Raw genomic sequence first — 23,080 nt, 5'->3', positions numbered from 1 at the left:
TAGATTTTTATTTGCATAGAAATTGGTGTGCAATCATCAAAACACGTACATTCAAAGGTGCTTGAAAATTTCAGGCGTACGAAGACATGTTTCACCATAAAAATGCAGTTCATTGTCGATTTTCTATTTACTAAAACATAAAAGATCAATTCTACAGTAAAATAAATTACCATTTATTCATGTGCAGAATATTTTTAAAGTTCCATGTTTGTGTTACGTGCAGTTGTCTTGAAAAGCAAATGTGAAACTCATTCATTAGAAATTATGTTTGCTATGTTTTTGTAATCATTAATTCAATTCTTGTTTACATTAGTTACATTGTTTCACTATTGTTTTTTCGCTGATTTAATTGCTGCATTTGTAATAGGATCGATGCATGAGTTTTTGTATTAGTTGCACAATAATTGTGAATAAATGTTCGTGACAACGGAAGAACTCAAAAATATGTTACACAACACAGAAAAATTGCACTTTTTCCATAACACAACAGTTACTACAATAGTAATATGAACTAATTTGATAAATTGCACAATCTGTAGAAAAATACAGGACAGCAACTTAACGTGCTACTTAGGACGAACGATTATCATTTTTATTCGTATTCACGTCTTCCAATTATGTCTGTGACATTACTCACCCGTCATTTTCTCTATCGATTTATTCGATTTTTGCCCTCATTTTTGTTCACATCAAGAATAATTCTGCACAGAATATCTACGAGATTACCGTGTTAAAAGTCCACTGCATTATCTCGGCATGACCATGATTACCAACAGCATTGAATCTTTGACTTGATGGCAACGGAATAAAAAGTTACTCACTCGTTTGTAGAACTGCTGCCGAATCCGATCATAATCCTCCTGGCCGGCTGTGTCATGAAGCTGAATCGTATGTTTCCGTCCATCCAGTGTCATCTCAATCGATTCCTTGTCGTATCTGTGACGAAGAAAAACATGATGCGTGGATGATGGAAACAATTCAACCATTGTGAAAGTATGACAAAACTGAACAAAAAACGGACGGTCACATAAATACACTTTCCGGAATGATTCAAATCCGTTCGCTTCCATCCAAACGTAGTCAATTTTCATGATTCATCCCATGTGCATTGAATCAATCATTGAATACTTGCACACCGCAAAGCATCAACCCACTGCCGATCTGCCACCTTCTCATTCTATCTCTCCGAGCAAATAAGTTACTACTGAATTGATAGCAATCAAATTTCGACACAGATAGGAAATGTCACACCACACTACGTCTCTCAGTGCTATCCAAGTTTATACAGTCAGGAAAGCCACTTACATCGTCGGTTGGTAGAAATTGGTGAACGATTCATCCGTGTAGGCATGCAGAAGACAAGTTTTCCCTACGGCCCCGTCTCCGACCACGACGATGTTCAGAATGTCGCCCGCTGACATGCTCCGGCTGAGGATTACCGTTGATCTTTACTCCGGTTGGATGGTTCGTTCCTATGTACGTTTCGTCGATGCACCGACCGGCACCGGAAGGATTGAGATTGAAACCACAGCACCACAACGGATGCGCCCGTTTGGTTCGGGATATGGCGCGGGTCCTGCCGAACTGGTTTTTACGTGGAACAGTGGCCCAGTGTTCCGTGTAGCGGGAGGTTTTTTTTTACTTGGTACCCCTGGCGTTCGCTTTGTTGCTACCTGAAATGCTGCATAAATGTTTATTCGGGCTCTGTAATGTATTGTTGTTTATCATTGGAAAAAATAATAATACGAGAACAGAGTATGTGGCTTGTTTTATTCGGGTTTATTTGACACGTGTTGTTGTTAGTTTGGCGAATTAAGTCACGCGTGTGTTTGAATATTTTGAAAGGCGAACAAGATTCACCGGAAAAATTTAGTTATGTGTGTTTTAAAACTCCTGATTTGAACATTACTCTGCATACAAAAAAAAAAAATAAAAACCACCGTTCCCGTTATCAAACGGAATTATAACCTGTCGAAAAAAACAGCACAGTATTATCACCAATATTGATAGCTCATATCAATTTCTACGTGAAAGGTGAATTATTTTGTTATGCACGAACAGATCCCATTCAGATTCGGTTATGCTATATTCAAAATATAGAATCACATTTTCATTGAACGTATTTGAAAGCCGTATTCTTACAGTTCGCTTTCGTGTATAGGCTAACTGCATATCTCGAAATAGCGATTAAAGCGACATCTTGTGAGGGCTGGCGTCGTCAGCGCGGTACTCTTTAATATCCTTAGCCATGGTTTTACAAGCTAAACTCGACTATTTTAGTTAATATTATTTGCATAATCAGATGAAGTATGAGCACGGTTAATAATAATCTCTTTCAAACCGTAAAATTTCCTAGTTTTCGTCATAAATCGTTGAGAAAGGGAATCAAATAAGGAAGAGCGAAATGACAATGGGTTTCTCCAGGGAACTGTTTTGCGCACCAATAGCTTGCTAAAACGCAAAAATTTGTATTATCCCGTTTTTTAAGCACCTTTACTTCTTGTCGATTAAGGAAACTCGCGTTCAAAAACGATTAACCACATTTAATCTCACTACATACATTTGAATATTCTTGCATCAATGTTTCTGCCTTCTTCTATAAAGGGTAATAGAATTAGAACGACTTTTGATCGAGCTCGATCAGACGACCAGCTCGACAAGATCGGAAAATGTTTCTCTGTGTGTGTATGTGTGTTTGTGTGTGTAGAAGGCTGAACCAATTAAAACAAACTTAAATTCGTTTGAAAGCTACTATTGAGTTATTGGTGAAGTTTGAAGATCAAGTGGCTATCCTTACCAGTTCCAGAGATATGATGATATAAGTGACGTAAACGACGAGTCAGTTTTTTCTACCAGTGATTGTTTTATTTTAGACTCGTTCGTTATCATTTGTTTCAGATAGAAATAATGAAGGAACATTTTTACACCTCCCAACAGGTTTTGGGAACAACTAACGCATATTAGAGTCCTACGTTTAGTAACGATTCTTAAGATACTCATTTCTAAAAGTGTATTTTCATATTTATTTAAGGTCTGAGCACAGTGGGTCGTGTGTAAATTAGAGGTGTGCGAAACAGCTCATATTGATGAGCAGCTCCGAACCGATCAGCTCACCAAAATGAATCGATTCGATGTATCAGCTCATCAGCTCATTTAGATTGAACTGATGGTTAATTTTGTGACCCGTTCTTGCTTCGTGAGAGGTAAGATTTCTTACTGGTAATGTCTCATTCAATCCGTTAAAGAAGGATAGATGCAGGCATGATAGAAATAGCGAAACTTGGTGCAAACATTTTTTCTCGTTTAGAGCTCGCTCTTCAAGAGCCGAAGATCTGTTCAGCTCGTAGCTTATTCCCCTCTTCACAATGCGGCGAACTGGGTAGCAAATGAGTGAGCTGGTGAAGCTGCGGTTCTTTTAAAAAGAGCTGTGAGCTGTCAGCTCACTTTTATGATTCGATTCATTGGAACAGCTCAGGAGCGAATTGCCCATCTCTAGTATAAATTGTGAATCGATCACGTGGTTCCCCTCAATTCCCTTTTTTGTCTGAGTGTTTAAGAAAGTTATGATGAAAAAACTACATTCTGGGAGCCTCATAACAATTATGCACCTTATATCGACACCGATGCATTTTAAAGGGCTTATGTGTTCGGCATATTTTTTTGAAGTAACATGTTCTATAATTCTTCAAAAGACTTGAATTCACTGCCACGCAATGTAATGCAAATTAAAACTTATAACTCACTTCTAAGTAGATTAATGACAACTTTTATTAAAAAAAGACAATTCCAAACAAAAGTTTTTCTGAATGCTATGAAGCCCCAAAATCAACGTCTGAAACTCAAACAGAAATCGCATTTTGATGTGGTTGGGACCACCGAGCACTCTGTTAAAAGTGAATGGATTTTTACAATCTATGGCTTGAAACTATGCAATCCAATTATTGCAATAACAAAAACGTGCTTAATCCACCTATCAGTGAGATGATACCTTTTTTTATCAACCCGCATGTGTTTTTTTCATGAATATTCTTCGGTTTTCATGACATTATTTTAATGACCGTCGTTTTAAGCTGCAATTTGACATTTTAATCACTCATTACTCTATCTAAAAAGGTTACAATCGATTAAACTTTTCATGATATGTCGAAGTGAGTTCCACTTTAGAATTTACGGTTATTTAAGGTACTTCCAGAGCCGGTATTCAGGAACCAGCATAAACCAAACCGATTCGTATGGCCATATGACGAATAAATTGCAATAGTTTTGAGTCCAACTTTTAAGCTTTTCGGGATTATCATCTTCTATATCGGTTTGAATTTTAAAAATTCATCCTCCTGTAATTCCAGAATCGGAAGTCAGCATTGAATAAAATTAATTAATTTTGTGTGGGACTATAAGTTTATTTTAATTTGAATTTTTTTCTGAAATTCGATTTGGCTTTATTTGAGAAAACGATTGAGCTTTGAGAAACGATTCGATACTGGAGCCGGAATTCGAAAATCGGTGTAGCCGAAGTCAGACAAATTCACCTGATTAGTTTACATTTGTTTCAATATGTTTAAAAATCAGTATAGACATCTTTGAGAAATCGTAGTACGAGTTAAATTGTTGGGTGCCTTCCGAATCGAAAACTGAATACCACTAAAACTGAAATAAGTTTATTTGGTTGTCGACTATTCAAATCAGCAAATCTTAGATGATTCTTAGATATCATTTGAATCTTAGATCGGTTCAGCCATCTACGAGGAAAATAAGTTACACAATTTTAATTTAGTTTCGCATATCATCCTGTAGTTCCCGAACCAGAAGTCGGATCCAAACAGAATTCAGGAACCTTGTTTAGGAGCATACGAATTTTCATATGAATCTGAGTTTGTAGAAAACGGTTGAGTCATCTTCGAAAATAAGGTAAAAAAATGAGTGAAATTATTTGTCACATACGCATTTGCTGATCTCGACGAACTGATTCAAATGGTATATGGGTGTTTTGTTCTTCCAGCATTTATTGCTGTAATCAGTTTAAATCAATATAATTTTGAAATTGTTCAGAATTCGGAAGTACTGCCATCTTTCCAATATGTCATATTCGAACGATTATGTTGCCAAAAACGAACCGTGCTAAAATTGGTCCGAGGCAAAATGTCATGAAAAATAATGCTGTTCACAGTCTTTTCGGTACTTAGACACTATTGTATGTAACAGTATAAAAAATCGTGTTTTACGTTGCTCCCAAGACTTTCTTTGCCATACAGCGCTCAGAACTTCTACTGCTGGAATATGGGGGAAAAGTCGCTTACACAAAAAATTCGATATCTCCGTATAAAATGGACGGATTTTAACAATCTATGGCTTGTTGGATAGCTATTACCGTGCGGAATCTAAGTCTGAAAACATATTCTGTTTTCAAGGTCAATTGTGACAGATACTGTGACATAAAACTTCGTATAACTCAAAAAGTAAACATCCGATCTCAAAACCATTCAATAGCATTCTGGGTGACGGGGAGACCTTTCATTTGCGACTAGTTTGATCAAAATCGGTCCAGCCAACTCTGAGATCTCGACCTCTTAGTTGACAACACACATACAGACACACACACACATACACACACACACACACACACACACACACACACACAGACATTTGCTCAGTTCGTCGAGCTGAATCGATTGGTATATGACATTCGGCCCTCCGGGCCTCGGAAAATTTTTCGAAAGTTTGAGCGAATTCTATACCTATTTTTTATACATATAAAAAAAGGTAAAAACTGAAAATTTTGACATCTAACTATGTATAACTTAAAAATTAAACATCAAATCGCAAAACCAATCAGTTGCGTACTGGCTGACGAGAAGATTTTTCATTGACGACTAGTCTCGCCATCTCTGAGATCTTTACCTCTTTGTGAACAACACATAACTAACCACACACACGGTCATTTGCTCAGTTCGTCGAGCTGAATCGGTTGGCCTTCCGGGCATCGGGTAATTTTCCCTAAATTTGAGCGAATCCTATACCTAATTTTTTATATTTACAAAAATATTGTGTAAACTCACAAAAAAAAATCTGGTTTTTGCAGACAATGCGAATAGAAGTGTTCAAAATTCCAGTTGCGTTTATGTAAATGAAGAAAATAGATACCATTGTAAACATTGTAAGCTATCACACTTTGTTGGACATTTCATACGCTCGATGCAGCGCACCGCGCTGGAGACGCTATGCGCCACATGGTGGCGCTTCCGGAGCTGCGCAGGTAGCCTATTGTTCAATACATCTTTAAGGCGCTTACTGATTAGCAATGATCGAACCTAGTAAGCTGAAGGTACAGTCTTCGGTCTATTTACGACCAAAGTTAATTATCTTTGGGTTCAAGCGCTCAACATAATTTTTCCTACAAGCTATCGGAAATATGATCAGGAATTTTTGAATAAATTTTTAACAGTGTGAGATAACTACAAATAACTCAAAAACAAAGTTTTCTAAAACTTTTGGATACAATGAGGAAAACTCATCACGCTTGCTTTCCTTTTTCGCACCCGAAAACGACGGTTTCGATGTAGTCTCAGGTGAAGCGAGTAGTCACCTTTAATATCCACAAAGCCACCTGGAGATAACCTGATCAACATACGGAAAATCAAATCGACCACGTTCTCATCGACGGGCGATTCTTCTCCGACTTCATCAATGTCCGCACCTACCTCAGTGCCAATATTAATTCTGACCACTACCTTGTCGCGGTTTGTATGCGTTCAAAACTATCGACGGTGCACAATACTCGTCGTACAGGAACGCCGGGACTCAATCTCGAGCAGCTACGCAGCATTCGTACTGCAGAGAAATACGCGCAACAACTGCAGCTAGTGCTACCAACGGAAGAGCAGCTTGACGCGGCGACTCTTGAAGACGGCTGGAGGAATATAAGGTCCGCCGTGAGTAGTACTGCTGCAACCGTTCTAGGTACGAGGTTATCGAATCGAGGAAATGGCTGGTTTGACGGCAAATGTCAGCAGTTGGTCGAAGAGAAGAATGCATCAAGGGCGAGGATGCTGCAACACCGCACTAGAGCGAACGAGGAGCGATACAGACAGGCCCGGAACAGACAGAATACGGTTTTCCGGAGAAAAAGCGCCACCAGGAAGACTAAGATCGCGAAGCGATGGAACCGCGCAAATGACACACGGATGTTCTATGAGAAGGCGAACCGCTCACGTAGAGGCCGCACGTCACAGGCCGAAATGCGCAGAGATACCAGTGGTAACCTTCTCACGAACGAACGTGAGTTGATCGACAGGTGGAAGCAGTACTATAAAGAGCATCTGAATGGCGAAGCACAAGATACAGGGAACGGTACAGGAATCAATCTGGGTGCACGCTCAGCCGACGACAGATTCCCAGCCCCTGATCTGACTGAGATAAGTGAGGAGATCGGCAAGCTGAGGAACAATAAAGCCGCGGGCAATGACCAGTTACCAGGCGAGCTGTTCAAACATGGAGGAGAGGCACTGGCTAGAGCGCTGCACTGGATGATTTCCAAGATTTGGGAGGAGGAGATTCTACCGCAGGAATGGATGGATGGAGTGGTATGTCACGTCTACAAAAAGGGCGATAAGCTAGATTGTTGCAATTACCGCGCAATCATTGATATATTATATATAATATTGATATTGTAACACGGAACCTTGAGAAGATGACGGAAACCTACAGCGGACTGAAAGCTGAAGCTAGGCGTATCGAACTGGCCATAAATGCGTCAAAAACAAAATATATGAGAGGAAGAGGCTCTAGAGAAGCAACACTACGCCTCCCACCACGAATGTTGATATACGGTGACGATATCGAGGTGGTTGATGAGTTTGTGTATTTAGGCTCACTGGTGACCGCCGATAATGACACCAGCAGAGAAATTCATAGACGTATTTTGGCAGGAAATCGTGCGTACTTTGGACTCAGAAAAACCCTTCGATCGAGAAAAGTACGCCACCGCACGAAATTGACCATCTACAAACCGCTTATTAGACCGGTTGTTCTCTATGGCCACGAGACCTGGACTATGTTGGCAGAGGACCAACGCGCCCTCAGTGTTTTCGAAAGAAAGGTACTGAGGACCATCTATGGCGGAGTGCAGATGGAAGACGGAATGTGGAGACGGCGTATGAATCACGGATTGCAGCAGCTGCTAGGAGAACCACCCATCGTACGGACAGCTAAAATCGGACGTCTACGATGGGCTGGGCATGTCATAAGGATGTCGGACGACAGCCCAGTGAAAATGGTTCTTGAATCTAATCCGACTGGTACAAGAAGAAGAGGAGCGCAGCGAGCAAGGTGGCTCGATCAAGTGGAGGGTGATCTCAGAAGCATCCGTGCCTTGAGTGGCTGGCGACGAGCAGCCATGGACCGAGTTATGTGGAGACGTATTCTTGATACAGCAAAGGACACCCCAGGCCTATAGCTGTTAGGTAAAGTAAGTAACCAAAACAGATCTTCCGTGTAGTATAAAGCCTCAAACGCTCAGGATGCGCTATCATTCGCTTGTAAAGCCTCATTTGGATTGGATTTTGGAACTGAATTCTAAAGCTGAATTTTTTAACCATATTCTACCTGAATTTTGAGCTTAATTTTGATTTTGAAATGAAGTTTTGGAGTTTAGTTCCAAAAGACGGATTCAAAAGTTAAAACTTAGACTCCGAAACGAAATTCTAATTTTAGATTCTGGAGCTAGATTTTTGGAACTTGTTGTTTGACTAGATTTGGAACTAAACTTAGTGCCTTAATTTGAGTTCAAAATTCGTATCCAGAATTCTCATTCTGGAACAAAATTACACAAATCGATTTCGGAACAAAATTTCAGATCTGATTTTGAAACTGACTTTAGAACCTGGATTGAGCTCCTGATTCCAGTTTCTGAGTTCATTACCCTTATTCAGATTAAGCATGCTGGAATTGAATTCAGGAGATTGTGTTCTGAAACAAGATTTTTCAACTGGTCATTTCGCCGTATGCCATTTCGCCGAATAGGTCATTTCGCCGAAAGGGTCATTTCGCCGAAAGGGTAATCTCGAATACATCATATATTTTTGTGCCATTATGCTTTCTGTATAACTGATGTGACACAGCCACATAATAGAAGTTAAGATGGCTAGGCGGCATAAAGCCACCGAGGCGACGTCGGCTGAGTATACCGCCAACCCGCCGTCGGATGCGGCGGCCTCTTGCATACTAACCTGTAACCGCCTCGTTTGCCCGGTCTACTCAAAGCTAGGCTTCTTTGCTTTAGTTAGGCCCGAACGAGCGGTAGCGCGGTCGGGCAGCACACGAATCAAATCGATGTGACGAAGACGCATTAGATATTTTTTCACGTGGTAAACGGAAAATACTACATACATTTGCTTGATAGATACACCTATGCAATTGCTTTGATGCTTAGCGGTTAACAAAACGGGCGTTAATTTACTATTTATCAATTGTGTTTATGTTAAATCAATTCCAATTATAATATTAGGACAATCGCAGGAATCGGCGAAATGACATTCGGCGAAGTTTCCCATTCGGCGAAATGTCATTCGGCGGAATGACCCTTTCGGCGAAATGACTTTCGGCGAAACGGCTTTCGGGCGAAATGTCCCTGATCCCTGAGTCAGGTACGGAATTCAAGTTCAGTATTTAGTTCTAGAATTAAATTTGGATCCTTAGTTGTGCAAATGAGTTCAGTCCCAGAATTCTAAAACTAAATCAATGATCTGAATCAGGCGCGTATCCAGAACAAAATTTCGGGGAGAGTTTTCATAATATAGGCGAGACCGGGGCTAAATCGGATATTTTTAAAAAAATGAGAAAAATATGTCCATAAAACCTGGGTTTTACCCAAGTCATCTCTACCGCATCATCACTAAGCGCGTTTACAAAGTCAATCCATGAATCGATATAATTGCAGATTTACAAAATATTAAAGCTGTCCGGTTGAACCACATGTCCGGTCTCCCCCTAAAACCCTCACTTCTATACGCGCCTGAACTGAATTCTTGATCTGGATTCCAAATCTGAATTTTGCTACTGAAACCGGAGCTTGTCCCATGTTCCGAGTTCAATTCCATACACCAATTAAAATTCGAGAAGCGAAACAATTAAAAATGTACAATTCACACATTCACAATCAATCAACTAATATGAACGTTTATTGTTATACGGAGGTGTGAAAGAAGCATGTCGGTTTTGGTTGTATTCACGTCCTCCAGTTATGTCTCTGACATTACCCACTCGCCTTTTTTTTACGAAATCTTAGTTTATGTGGAAGATTGTATTATAGATGTTGGTGCGTGCAGATCAATGTGGTAGAAAACGGTCGGGCAAACACAACTCTTTTGTGTTAGTGAAATTAATTTTGCTTCAGCATGCCAAGTAAAACTAAAACCACGTGCTTGCTTTTGTCACATCGTTCGGGCTAGTTGGCATTGAATGTTTATTTTTTATGTATGTCGTCATACCGAACTATTTACAAATTTTTGGTTACCAACGCAATCAAGCCATGTGGTTTACCCCATCTGTTTATACCACATTGCGCGCCCAAGACTCCCGTGCGAATGTTAGGCGTCATTTACAAATTATGACAAGGTAAAATTGTTCAAAATATTACCTGTCTTCCCTAATTAGTATAATGATACCTCCCTTGTGAATGTGCAAAAACTAGGTGAAATGACAAAATCTCAAGTGATTTGTAGTAAAAGTAGTTGAAATTCGAAAGTGTCATCCCCCTCGAACTTGTTTCATATTTTCCTTGTAGTGATGTGTGCAAATGTGAGTTTTCAAGGCGGCTGTACTTAAATATTTGTAACTCCCCAACTGAATGTCAGGTTCGGAAGAAATTTAACAGTTGCTCATAAAGCAGAACGATCTTTCATTTGATTCCAAGTTTGTGAAAATCGGACTAAGTGATCCATCGCAAATTTGGTTCGTGCTTGAGGGTGCTTCCGGGTGAGCACCCGAGCTTTCCGAGAGCTTTGATCGATGAGATACTTTTCGACAAGTCGTCTCTGAACTGGCCTAGAGATTATTGCCAAAATCATTTCATTTCCAAATCTTCGTTTGCAATCTAAGCCGATCAATGATGCAAAGCCGTTCGATGTGAACAACATTCTTAGATGTAGACTTCCACTTTATTCCACTTCAGGGTCAAGAGTGGTATTGTGCACAAATGGTTTTGATCGTCAATTCTCTAGCCGATATCAACGAACTTAAATTCAATAGAAAGGTATTGTGATTCCATACAAAGTTGTTGGATTTTACCGGTTCCAGAATTACAGAGTGATTGGTGAAAGTGAAGAAAATATCTACGACTTATCTCTGAGATGGTTAAGCCGATTTTTACAAATTTAGAATCAAATGAAAGGGATCTCATAGAAAATTCTCGATTAAATTTCAGATGTGACTTTCGGTTCCGGAGTTACAGGGTGACCAAGACGGTAATGTCAATAGAAGCGGATTCTTCAAAACTGGTTAGCAAAATCAATTGGCAGAGTTTGATAGTTGATGGACAAATGTAACGAACGCCAATGATTATCGTTCGCTTTCCTTCGCCTTTGTTCGCTAATCGCTCTGACATTCGGACTTGACCTATATTCGGGTGCGAACGAAGCCGACGCTGCTTCGTTGCTCGCATGAAGATCTATTCCTTGCAGTTGTTATCCGCAGTGAACATACCCCCGAATGACTTAAAGCGAATGTTGAACAAATATTTATGCAGCGATCATCGTCAAATACTAATTCGACATGATCGTTCGTGCTGTTTCGAAACAAGCAAATTGAGACGTTTTCCTCTGTGTCAGTACCATAGTCTTATGTGTGAGTGATGAATCATATCACAGCACTCCCCCATTGCTACTACCTTCCGAGATATGATGGATTTATTAGATGAAGAATGCTTCGCGCAGAATTGAATTCAACGATCATCGCAGGGACGCTATTCGAACCAATTCGAAGAGTAAAGTAAATGAACGAATGACAAACGAATGTATAAAATGAACATGAACTATGTATACCAACAGCGAAGAATGTATCAGTAAATTCGGGTTCTCTACGATTATTGCTTCTTCATTTTCACCCTTCTCTCTTTCGTGCAGTGAATAGTTCGACGTTGTTCGAGACATGCATGAGTATAGACAGGATATTCGCAGCGAGAATGGGTGAATGAATTAGTTACACGAAGAATATGTGCAACATTGTCGGTTCCCCGTTTGCGGTTCCAGAAGTACGGGATATAGTGACTAGAAATTACAAATTGGAACCTATTTCGATATATCGAAGGCGATTCGATTGAATTACAAAAATTTATTGCATTGTAAAGAGTGTTTTTTGGCAACATCACGCGTGAATCGTGTCTTGTGTCATTGTCAAACTTGTTTAGTTTGGTCTATAATTTAATCATGAATGGACGCTGGGAAAGTTGAAGGAAGATACACTTTTTTATCGAGAAATTGTGTTCTGTGACAAAGCTCATTTTTAGTTGAATGGACACGTCAATACGCAAAATTGTCGCATCTGGAGTGAACACAAGCCAGAAGCATTGCACCAATGCATCCCAAAAAAGTCACTGTTTGGTGTGGATTATGAACCGGTGCCATTATTCGTGAAGTACCGGCCGATATGTTGGAGAGAGTGTGCTAAAATTGCACCATCTAAAGTGGAGCCGCGGCCATCTTCAAACAATGAATTATATTGATCGTCTATTGATTCCAATACAGTTTTTATAAATTTTCTCCATTTTTTTCGAAGATCCCATACCTCTTAACAAAATCACCCTTTATATTGTTTATTTCACCTCGGTTTCAACCAAGACTTCAGCCCAGAGCTTCATAAATTTAGTTTCAAAGGAAAGATCGTATAATTTCATATATTGCCATGAAATTTCACTCGGGTCCGACTTCCGGTTTCGGAGTTCTTAGTAAAAAAATATTTTAAACTTCCAACTATCAATTGAGTGATTAGGCAAAGAATGTAAAAATTCTGCGAAATTGAACCTAAAACTATTTCAACATGTTAATCATGTTAGTTGATGGTCAAACGAGTAGATTTTGGCAATACCGTCTTCCAGTTTCCGATTCCACTAGTGCCGGAAGTAATAGTCAAAATCTAGCCAGCAAACGAAACTCATCTCGATTTCTCCGGGACAGTTCTACCGATTTTCACAGCCTCAGGCTTCTATTACAGGTCATATAGCCGCATACATTACTACGAAATTTTATTCGGATCCGACTTTCGGTTCCGGAATTATAGGACGAAGGGTGTTGGATATTTCTGTCATTCTACGTGAAAGTGCAAATAACTGCTAGAACTATGCAAAAAACCGGTGTAATCTTGTTAGTTGATGGCCAGTCGAACCGTCACTTTCAAAGATGACTGAACAAATTATCACAAACTGAGGCTCAAATGGAAGGTACATATGTTGCAATTGAATTTTATGCGGATCCAACTTCCGGTTCCGGAATTACAGCGATTACAAGTTCATTTAGTTTTTGCTTTCTTGTTTTATTTCATTCCAGAGTCTATGGGAAGTATTTTGAAGAACTCCACAGTAATATTTATGAAAAGTTGAATGATATGAGAAAGGCATCACTTGATCGATTAAAACAGGTTTTCTTCTTTGCGTTTCGTCTTCTACTCATCAGTGCATAGCAGTTCATGTTGAACTATCCTGCAACTTAGCAATTTAAAAAAATCGCGAAGTAGACGTAAAAGCCACTGTGCTTCAAGTTGTACTGAAACAGAATGCCTTTCGATTTAAAAAGACGAGTGGGTAATGTCAGAGATATAACTGGTGGACGTGAATTCGAATTAAATTCACATGCTTCATTCACAATTCCAGTATCAATATCAGAGAATACCAGTAGAGTCGTTCATATTAGATGATTGATTGTGTGAATTCTTCAACTTATACGACAAACATATTGTATTACACAAATAACGCAGAACAAATAAAAGTAAAACAATACAACAAACAATGCTATAGTTGATTATTGTTGTAGATTTTTATACTCAGTGGAGAAGAACTTTGCGTGTATCTTTGGGAATATTTTAAGGGTCTAAAAAGAGCCGATTTGAGATATTTATTCGATATTGACAACTGTTGAGTACTTTTTGCCACCATTTCTTTATCTACATCAGAACCACATTTCTGGACAATCAGGAACTGGAACTGAATTGAAGAACTAGATTCGGAATATGGGACTGGCTCCGAATGCTGGTGCGGAATCCAAATTAAGACAAAAAAAAACAGTGATATAATTTTCCGAATCCAGGTTTCGAGTTCAAATTTAGAACTGTTTTCTGAACTCGAACCCCGAATTTGAATTCCATCATGCAGGTTCTTAATTTTGGAAATGAATTCTGAAACTGAATTTAAGAATGAAATTCTAAAACTAAACCTGAAACTAAATTCAAGTGAGTCAGAATCTAAAGAATATATTTCATTCGCTCAGCGTGGTTTTATGTATGGGAGATCAGCAACAACAAATTGTTTGGCTTTTACACCCCAGTGCATAACTAGTACGGAAGCTAAAACATAGAGAGATGTTATCTATACCGATCTCTAAGCTGCTTTAGATGAAATAGATCTTATTTTTTTCATTAATATAATATGAAAAAAATCTTTCACATGCGTTCTTCAGCATGCAAATTTTAAAACAGCACACTCTACTAAAGTAAAATTAAAAATTTACGTTACGTTACAAGATTCTCCATTCTGATCGGAATATAGCAGACTTTCCAGTAGAATTTCGTAGTATGCATGACAATTAAATGGTTGACGTTACGATTCTACTGACACCAGGACCGCCGATTCTAAATTGAATGATATTCCCATGCCCTCGATTAAAAAAAAGTTTTATTTGAAAAAATTGGAATTTTACGGGCTTTTGCTAAATGTTGGTGGCCATAGGGGAACGGGCCATTTGAGCCAGTTTGTTCTGAAGGCCGTCATATTACAATCCCCCTGGGATCGAATTCTCTCTCGACGGCTACAATGATTGAAACAACTGGTTTGTACAATCTGTTACTTATACTTTGAACTGTCGCATTTGCATGAAAAGTTTATTCTAGAATCAAGATCAGATTAGGGTCCAGTATTTTCAAACGTCAAGCAAACAATTCAGAAAGTGACAAATCCACCGAAGGCTAGATACAGTTTTGGATGGATTTGGCATCCTGCCATTACGCTTGGCTAGCATTAGATTAGTGTGAGATCAGTAGACTAATTTTAAAAATTCGTTCTCATGTAGAATTGAAGATTGAACTGCGTGTATTTTGAATTTAAATAAATCTGACGATAACGTTTTTATGATTGAGATTCATAATCGACAAGGGAGGCAGAAATTACTCGTGATATAACTGAATTGCGAATGTAATGCTGATATGAATCACAGAAACGATAACAATAGAAGCATATGACGTCAAGGCTACAGAAACCTCATTCGGTTCGGGTGAAAGAAAATCACCACCCTACAACATAACCCGTTCATCCAATGTTTATTTCGAATCCGAGCCGAACCAAAATCTGCTTGGGTTAGGTACAAGAAGAGCTGGTAGACCATCTATGTTCGTTTACTTACCAGTGATGACTAATATTGATGCCAACGCTTACCCAAATCACTTTACAGCCACTGACAGCTCAGATGCACACTAGTGCAGAATAATATCAAACACCGGGAATTCTAGTGTAACACCATCAGACGTGCGATCCTGATTCGCTTCGGACTGGGTGGTATTCGAATGAGGTATGTGTGCACTTTGGATTGATAGCAGAACTGTGCAATCGGAATGCACCTTCCAGCGCTGTAGCTACTTATCACAACCTTCGATTAACACCTGCACCACACCGGGGCTGGTTTCTCTCGGCCGGTCGTTGCAGGATTTGCAAACTAATTTCAGTTATGCTTACACCGTACCGAGGACCGTTGCATTACCGGGATTTTGCAGATGCACAGCTCACCAAACACCACTGGTCTGTAAACCAACCAACTTGCTTCCCGAGGTAACATTAATTACTACCCACTTCAGAGGTGGGTTCACTCGTTCTGTTCCGTTCGAAATGTTGGGAGCTCTTTGATAGGGTTTTATCTTATCTCATTACAGCATTGCACTGGCACTTGGCAGTGTGAATGTGTGTGAGAGATGGAATCGCCGCTGGGGAAGACGTCTTAGTTCACAACCTACTACTATCTAACGTACAGTCAATTGAGTTTCGATCGTAATCGGTTTATTGCTCGAAATGTGAGTTCCGGTGAATGTTTCGGAAAATTGAATCGTCTACTGCGGAATCGATTTCAATAATACGGTAAAAGGAGTGCAAGCTCTCCGGGTGCACCGAATTTTCAAGCGCACAGGATCCGTAGGTGGGGATACAGATTTCACAATGATATCAGCTTTTATGATACGTTAAAATTTGAAACTATAAATTTTAGCGTGCACTTAGAGAATTAGTTGACGTAATCCCACGTTTCTCGACAGAATTGAACGTAGCTCATTATTGCTTGAATCTGTGTTGCATCCAAAACAACTTAAATTCTAATTCAGAACATTTCTGGAATTACGTTAACAAACAGAGGATAGAAACTGGGCAGCACTGAGATGTTTACAATTTGTTTTTGAATCTGTTTAGTAGTGTTTTCATCGAAGAAATCCTTTTTAATCAACAAATATTTTCAGTTGCCGATGACGAGGAGAGCTCAGCATGATTTAAATTTGAATATTTATCCAGAGCTGAACTCGGGGTTTCATCAGTGATGATCAAGCAAAACTAGGAGTAGATCAAGCAAAACTAGGAGTGAAAAACAGTCTCATTTGGACGACCAGAGCGTTAAAAGTCGTTGATTTGCTTGAAGCAGAGTTCGGATAATGCTGTTCAAGACATGTCTTTACTTGCATAGTACTTTGTTTAATTAAAAAACAATGCTTTTCAACTCACGAAATTCTGTTTTTTTTTATTGTTTCTGATTCTACCAGAAGTAATGTAGCTGAAAGCTAGCACACTAATGAACCGAATATCATGAAACTACGATAAATGACATCTAAAAGATGTCACTATTGAACGTTAGAAGGATTGTCATCTGTCTGACCGGGGATCGACGTAGAGCAATTCCCGAAATTAATTGCAGAAAAGGTGTTAAAATCAAAATCACCAAAATTCCGATTTTGGTGAAGCTTTGTACACGTCTTCAGTATGATAAACCATTAATTTTGCACAGTTTAGGAGAGACCGTTCGGACTTCGGAATATTTTCTAGAAAGATCGAATGTTTTTTTCCGGGTACTTTCTTCAAAGGGTTGTAACTTTATACTGTAAGTTTTTACTTGATCAAAAGACCTTGTAGAAAATGAATTGTTCAGTGAAACCACAAAGAACAGACATTCATAAAAATTCAATGTGTGTAAGAAATTTAACGGTTGTTTGGCGTGCAGCAATTTGCCTGTAAAGGCACTTCAAGCATGCCTGCATGACCAGACAATGTTACAAATGATAAAATTATCTTTGTTATGAGAAATTAAAAACATGCCCTCGGCATCTTAGAGCTTACACAGTGTGATTTATAAATGTTAGTGGATAAAAAATAAAAAAGTATGCTTGCAAATCACTTTTGGGCTCTTGCGTTCGACCCTGCTTACAATTGTAATTCTTGCGTGGAAAATCGTTGACAACGACGGTTCTTCATGAATTTCCACTTGTATGCTTCACACAGCTGATTTAAAAAAATTTGTACTAGCTTGAATGTCTGTTCTTTGTGGCAAAACTAACATTTGCTTTTAATTTGATTAGTGTTCTTTATAAGAACGAAGGAGTTACAACTAAAACAATTTGCAGGCATTTGCAAAACTTACACGGAACGACCGAAATTAGTTCTGCGCCTAATTCGTATTACTGTTTTTGAATTAGTTGATTTTAACAACAGAATTGCCACAATAACTAAAAAATTAGTTAAAATTGAGAATTTACTTTACTGAAAAAAACTCTTATTTTTAGAGAATATGTTTAGTTGGCGAACATCCTGGACATAAACCAGCAATATTTCAATCCAACACGAAATTCTCATTGACAACTAATTTTGTTATCAAATTCAGAAAATTTGTTTCAATTTATCTATCACCATCATTACTGAAGGACAGCACAAAGAAAACAAAAATGAAATTGGTCTTATTAACAAGTTTATTAACCAAAAATTCATAAGAAGTGTCAAAACAAAACAATCCATTAAAAGGCTAAAAAGGAAAGTCTTATTGAAACTGCTTGCAAATTGTTTAGATGTTTTTCGAATATATCCATGTATAAATTTCTAAACCAATATGCAAAAATGACGTAAACTCTTAGTGGAAAGTGTATTTATTCAGAATTTGTGCGCATTTGAAGCGATTGTGCGTAATAATGTTTTTACGCGGAACAGTGAAGTGAGTCTCGAATGTTGCACTCTAATTGTATATGTATTCGGTTTATGTTTTCCGAGTGCTTAAAGTTTTCAGTAAGAGATTCGATTTCGCGAAGTCGAATGAAGAAAACAGCGACTTAGAAGAAAAAAATTCGAAAAGAATCAACTTCTTTTCGAATTTTTTTCTTCTAAATTTGTTTGTTTATGTCTTTTTCTTCAATACAACATCGTATTTATACCTGCCAATAAATAAAAGACAACCGCGACTGAATTTTTTTCGGTAGTAGTGTGCCATCTAGTGGCTAGTAGTCATTACGGTGTTAACGTTTTTTCGGTGACAGAGCGCCATATAGCTGCAAATTGCAGAAACAAATTCAACTATTTATGTTGGTTGAAAACAACGTTTTATTTCTCTAATTCAACTAAAAAATTAGTTGAATGGAAATGAAGTGTGGCTTAGCTAAGAAATGACAGCACGTTTAATTGGTGAATTCAACTAAAAAAATAACCATTTCAACAAATATTTTATTATTCTTAAGGGAAATAGAATTAAAAAATCTAAATCAGCCAAAGTAAAATTTTTTTAGTTGTCTCAAAAAATAACGAACTAAAATCAGAAAATCAACTAATTTTTTCGCCAAAATGCTGATTTCGGTCTTTCCATGTAGTAATTGTATATCATTTGAAATGACTTATTTTGTATCAGGTGTACAACTTTTCTTCCGACGTTTTTTTTCTAAAATTAAAAGCTTTATTGCGAAAAAGTTCTTACTTCAAAGTATTGTCCATCGCTAGCGACAACTTTCTCCCATCTTTCCGGCAATTTTCGGATCCCGGCTCGAAAAAAGGTATCATCTTTTGACGCTATCAATGAAGCAATCCATTTTTCTAACTCTTCGAAGGATTGAAAATGTTGATCTGTCAGGCCGTATGCCATCGAACGGAATAGGTGGAAGTCAGAAGGGGCGACATATGGGGAATACGGCGGGTGGGGCAAGACTTCCCATTTCAGCGTTTCCAGGTACTTTTGGACCACGTTAGCGACGTGAGGCCGAGCATTGTCGTGTGGAAGGATGACTTTGTCATATCGCTCTTGATATTGTGGCCGCTTTTCATTTAGCGCGCGACTAAGGCGCATCAGTTGCGTTCGGTTCGATCTCCTGTGATGGTTTCACCCGGTTTCAAGAGCTCTTCATCAAGCAATGCTTCTAGTTGTTCATCTTTGAAGGTTTCTTTTCTTCCACCACCATGTTTGTCTTCGAAATTGCCATTTTTAAAACGTTGAAACCACTCCCGACATGTTCTTTTACTCAGAGCAGCATCACCGTAAGTTTCTGAAAGCATTCGATGCGCTTCAGCTGCATTTTTTCGAATTGTAACAGAAAAGTAAAACTTCCCGCAAATGGCGAGAATTGGGCACATAAACAGACATTTTCGAGCGTGAATAATACGAAAACAAGAACAACTATCACTGAAACGGCGATGACAATTCGTTAGGCACTGTACACACTCATTTTAAAGGCTTTATCATCTATGTATTTTGACCAGCCTCAGCCGGTACAGCCACCTATCGGAAAACGGCGAAAGCAAAGTTGTATACCGGATATGAGTAGATTTGTTTAAAAGAGATAATTTAACGAAAACCAAAGTTCGTCGGATGTCATATATACCAGGCACAGTGGTATGAAGTGAGCATTAAGTTACAAATGTAGCTCAATTTTTGTTTGGTTGGTTGGTATGACATCTGCTAAACATGTTTAATATATATCGAGTCATGATTTGCGGAAAGCGTTAATAGTTTTGTTTCATCTAACGAAAAGTCGCATCGATTGCTTGTTAAGGCATATAGGGATCCTGGTCTATCAGAAGGAACATATAAATACGGCTCAGAGAAGATCATTTTGATGTGAGCAAAGAAGAACGTCGAAGACGTTTATTAACAAAGAATATTGGATCGAGATGATACAACTAGTCGAAAAAGTCACAACAAACAATTTCTGACCGTTTAAAAGGTATGGAAAAAGTCCAAAAGTGTGGAGGATGGGTGCCACATGGATTTAATGAAAGCCACAGGTGGACAACTGAAGATACGTTTGTAAAATTTTTCTTTAAAAACACGAAATAAAATCAGTTTTGCATAGAATTGTTACTGGCGATTAGAAATGGATTCATTTTAAGAATCCATAATGGAAAATATCATGGATTAATCCGGGGTAACCGTCAACATTGACTACAAAACCAGATCGATTCGGTAAAAAGACAATGTTCTGTATTTGGTGAGATAAAAAACATTTCTTCACGTTTCGATTTAGTCAGTACAGAGCAGTTCAAATTGAACTACTTAATGCACAACTCGGCAGTTCAATTTAAACCTCTAAGCAGACGTAAAGTTAACGCTATTTGCGAAACACTTTTCTTAATTGCACCGAAGCGTCTGCTTAGCGGTTCAAGTTGAACTGCCGAGTTTTGCATTGAGCAGTTTAATTTGAACTGCTCTGTACTAACGAGTCTAAGACGAAACGTAAAGAAATGTAGAGATCGGTAATGGGCGCCTACAGCACAAAATGGGTTTTAACCAAAACCTCTAAATTACCGAGATAAGAAAAATGTTGTGCATCATGAACTTCTAAAACCTGATGAAACTGTTAATACTAATCGCTGCAGACAACAAATGATCAATTTGAACCACGGATTGATCGAAAAACTACCAGAATATGTCAGAAAAGCAAAGGAATTTTGTTGAACCTTTACACAAAGCAAAACCAGGATACCAGGGTTCAGGATACAATCAAAGCACTTGTCTGGGAGCTGATACTCTACCCACCGTATTTACCGAATCCGGGCCTTACCGACTACCATTTGTTTACCAAGCATTGACTGACCAGCACTTCAATTCCTATGAAGAAGTCAAAAAGTGGGTGTCGGATTGGTTTGCTTCAAAAGCCGAATATTTCTATGGACTTGGTATCCATAAATTTCCAAGGAGGTGGTCAAGATGTGTAGTAAGTAATGATCAATGCTTTGATTTTTTTTGTGGTGAATGTCGACTTACTTTATTATGGGGCGCCTTTTCAAAATTTGCCCTGTACAAGAATGGGTAGAACTTAATCGTTAATATCTCTTGTTGTGTTTAAGACAGCAAAATTTATGGGTTTCTAACGTCATAAATCATATGTTTTGGCATTCTTTGCATTCTCGCGTTACCTACTGGGTAGTTAGCGAATAACACGTTTCATTCATTCTAGCTTGCGCGGTTTACTTTGAAGTAGGGTAACGGCTCCCTATTTCATCTGAGCTGCTATTTCCATCTCATCCCTTCACCTCATTAGTTTGAACTCGAATAATATTTTACAACCTACCTGAACCAAACTGTGAAATGTTTTAAAATGATTATAAAAGCTATTGTCACACTTTCCTATTGAAAGAAATGGTTTTAATTTCTTCGTTTATCGTTTTTTTTTCATTTAAAATAAACTCACTTTTCAATTTAGGACACATTTTCGTCTCAAGATTAACAGTTCGTCATGTTTCTGATTATCTACTAATCGATTCGTCTCAAAACATGATCACTTTTCCGCACAATTACACTACCATTGAATGCTGGATGACTTCATAATTAGTAATGTTCACTTGCCACTTGATCGGAGAAATAGGTATAAAGCGAGAAGACTAGTGTTTGATGGACAGAGAAGTTGTTTGGATATAACACATGGATCAATAAGTCCCGAGACTAAAGCAGAGATGGCGCTCGTAGTAAACCAGTAACCACGTCTTTCTAGAGTACTACCTAACCAAAATCTTAAGTCGATCCGACCAGAAACAGCTGAGTTATCGAGGTTGGAGTAAAGTCGTTTTGTAGTTAGTTTAAAAAATGGAAAAATCCGAGTTTCGTGTTTTGATAAAACATTGTTTTTAAAGTGTCGACGATACCTTTCGCCGATTAGATGTGCGAACCACCCTGCCCTATTCCTCACAAGAAAGTTACCACAGGGTATAAAATGCAATTTCTAACAACCTTGACAAATGTCACTAGTGCAAGAATCAGATAAAGACAGTAAAAACATTAAAGCGATCGGTTGTGCAAATTTTAGTCGGATTGGATTTAATTTCTATTCTGTTTGGAATTTCTAAATCTAACTTGATTCATCCACGTAGTAAGTGGAACAGTTAGTACAATTGAGGTACGTGTAGAGTAAAAGAATTATTACATGTATTACTTACCTTACCACTAGTTAAATACTTACCATAAATGTGTGAATTAAAGCTTAACCTAAAACTTACCGTTGCTATTATAGATTACAATTAGTCATCCTTCCGCGGTGATACCTGAAAAGAAAGAAGAAGAAACCCTGAAAATGTAAGAAACGATTATACTTACCCTTTATATATCTACTAAATAATTTAATAAATTACAGCCTTTTAGCTGCATAGTAAGGCAACTACAAAGACGGTGTTTTCTTTCGGGAACATAATGGGTAAAAACACCGTGCAAGCGAAACAATGGATTGAAAAATGTTATCCGGACTCTTGTCCATCAAAAGCAACGATTTGTCGGTGGTTCGCCGAGTTTAAACGTGGTCGTAGTCGACACAAATGACGCGGATCGCTCAGGTAGACCTGTGGAAGCCGTTACACCGGAAAATGTGAGTGAAGTGACAAAAATTATAATGAAAG

General features: G+C 38.4%; 1 protein-coding gene across 4 annotated transcripts in view; it reads right to left on the bottom strand.

Annotated features, from left to right (window-relative positions):
• Positions 1-16,054, bottom strand: part of LOC131434923 (ras-like GTP-binding protein RhoL) — a 31,850-nt gene extending 15,796 nt beyond the window's left edge. The window contains exons 1-3 of one of the 4 annotated variants that reach the window (XM_058602208.1): positions 15,600-16,054; positions 1,306-1,681; positions 822-936 (exon numbers count right to left, since the gene is read on the bottom strand). In XM_058602208.1, coding sequence (XP_058458191.1) covers positions 822-936; positions 1,306-1,421 — 231 coding nt within the window. In that variant the 5' untranslated portion in view covers positions 1,422-1,681; positions 15,600-16,054. The remainder of the gene's footprint in view (positions 1-821; positions 937-1,305; positions 1,682-15,599) is intronic. The other 3 variants (XM_058602209.1, XM_058602211.1, XM_058602210.1) reach the window with 3 other exon arrangements.
• Between the last annotated feature and the right edge of the window lie 7,026 nt (positions 16,055-23,080).

Source organism: Malaya genurostris, chromosome 3, assembly GCF_030247185.1.
Source record: "Malaya genurostris strain Urasoe2022 chromosome 3, Malgen_1.1, whole genome shotgun sequence".
Taxonomy (NCBI): domain Eukaryota; kingdom Metazoa; phylum Arthropoda; class Insecta; order Diptera; family Culicidae; genus Malaya; species Malaya genurostris.
Note: the sequence above shows the minus strand (reverse complement) of the source record. Positions and strands in the feature narration are given on the sequence as shown.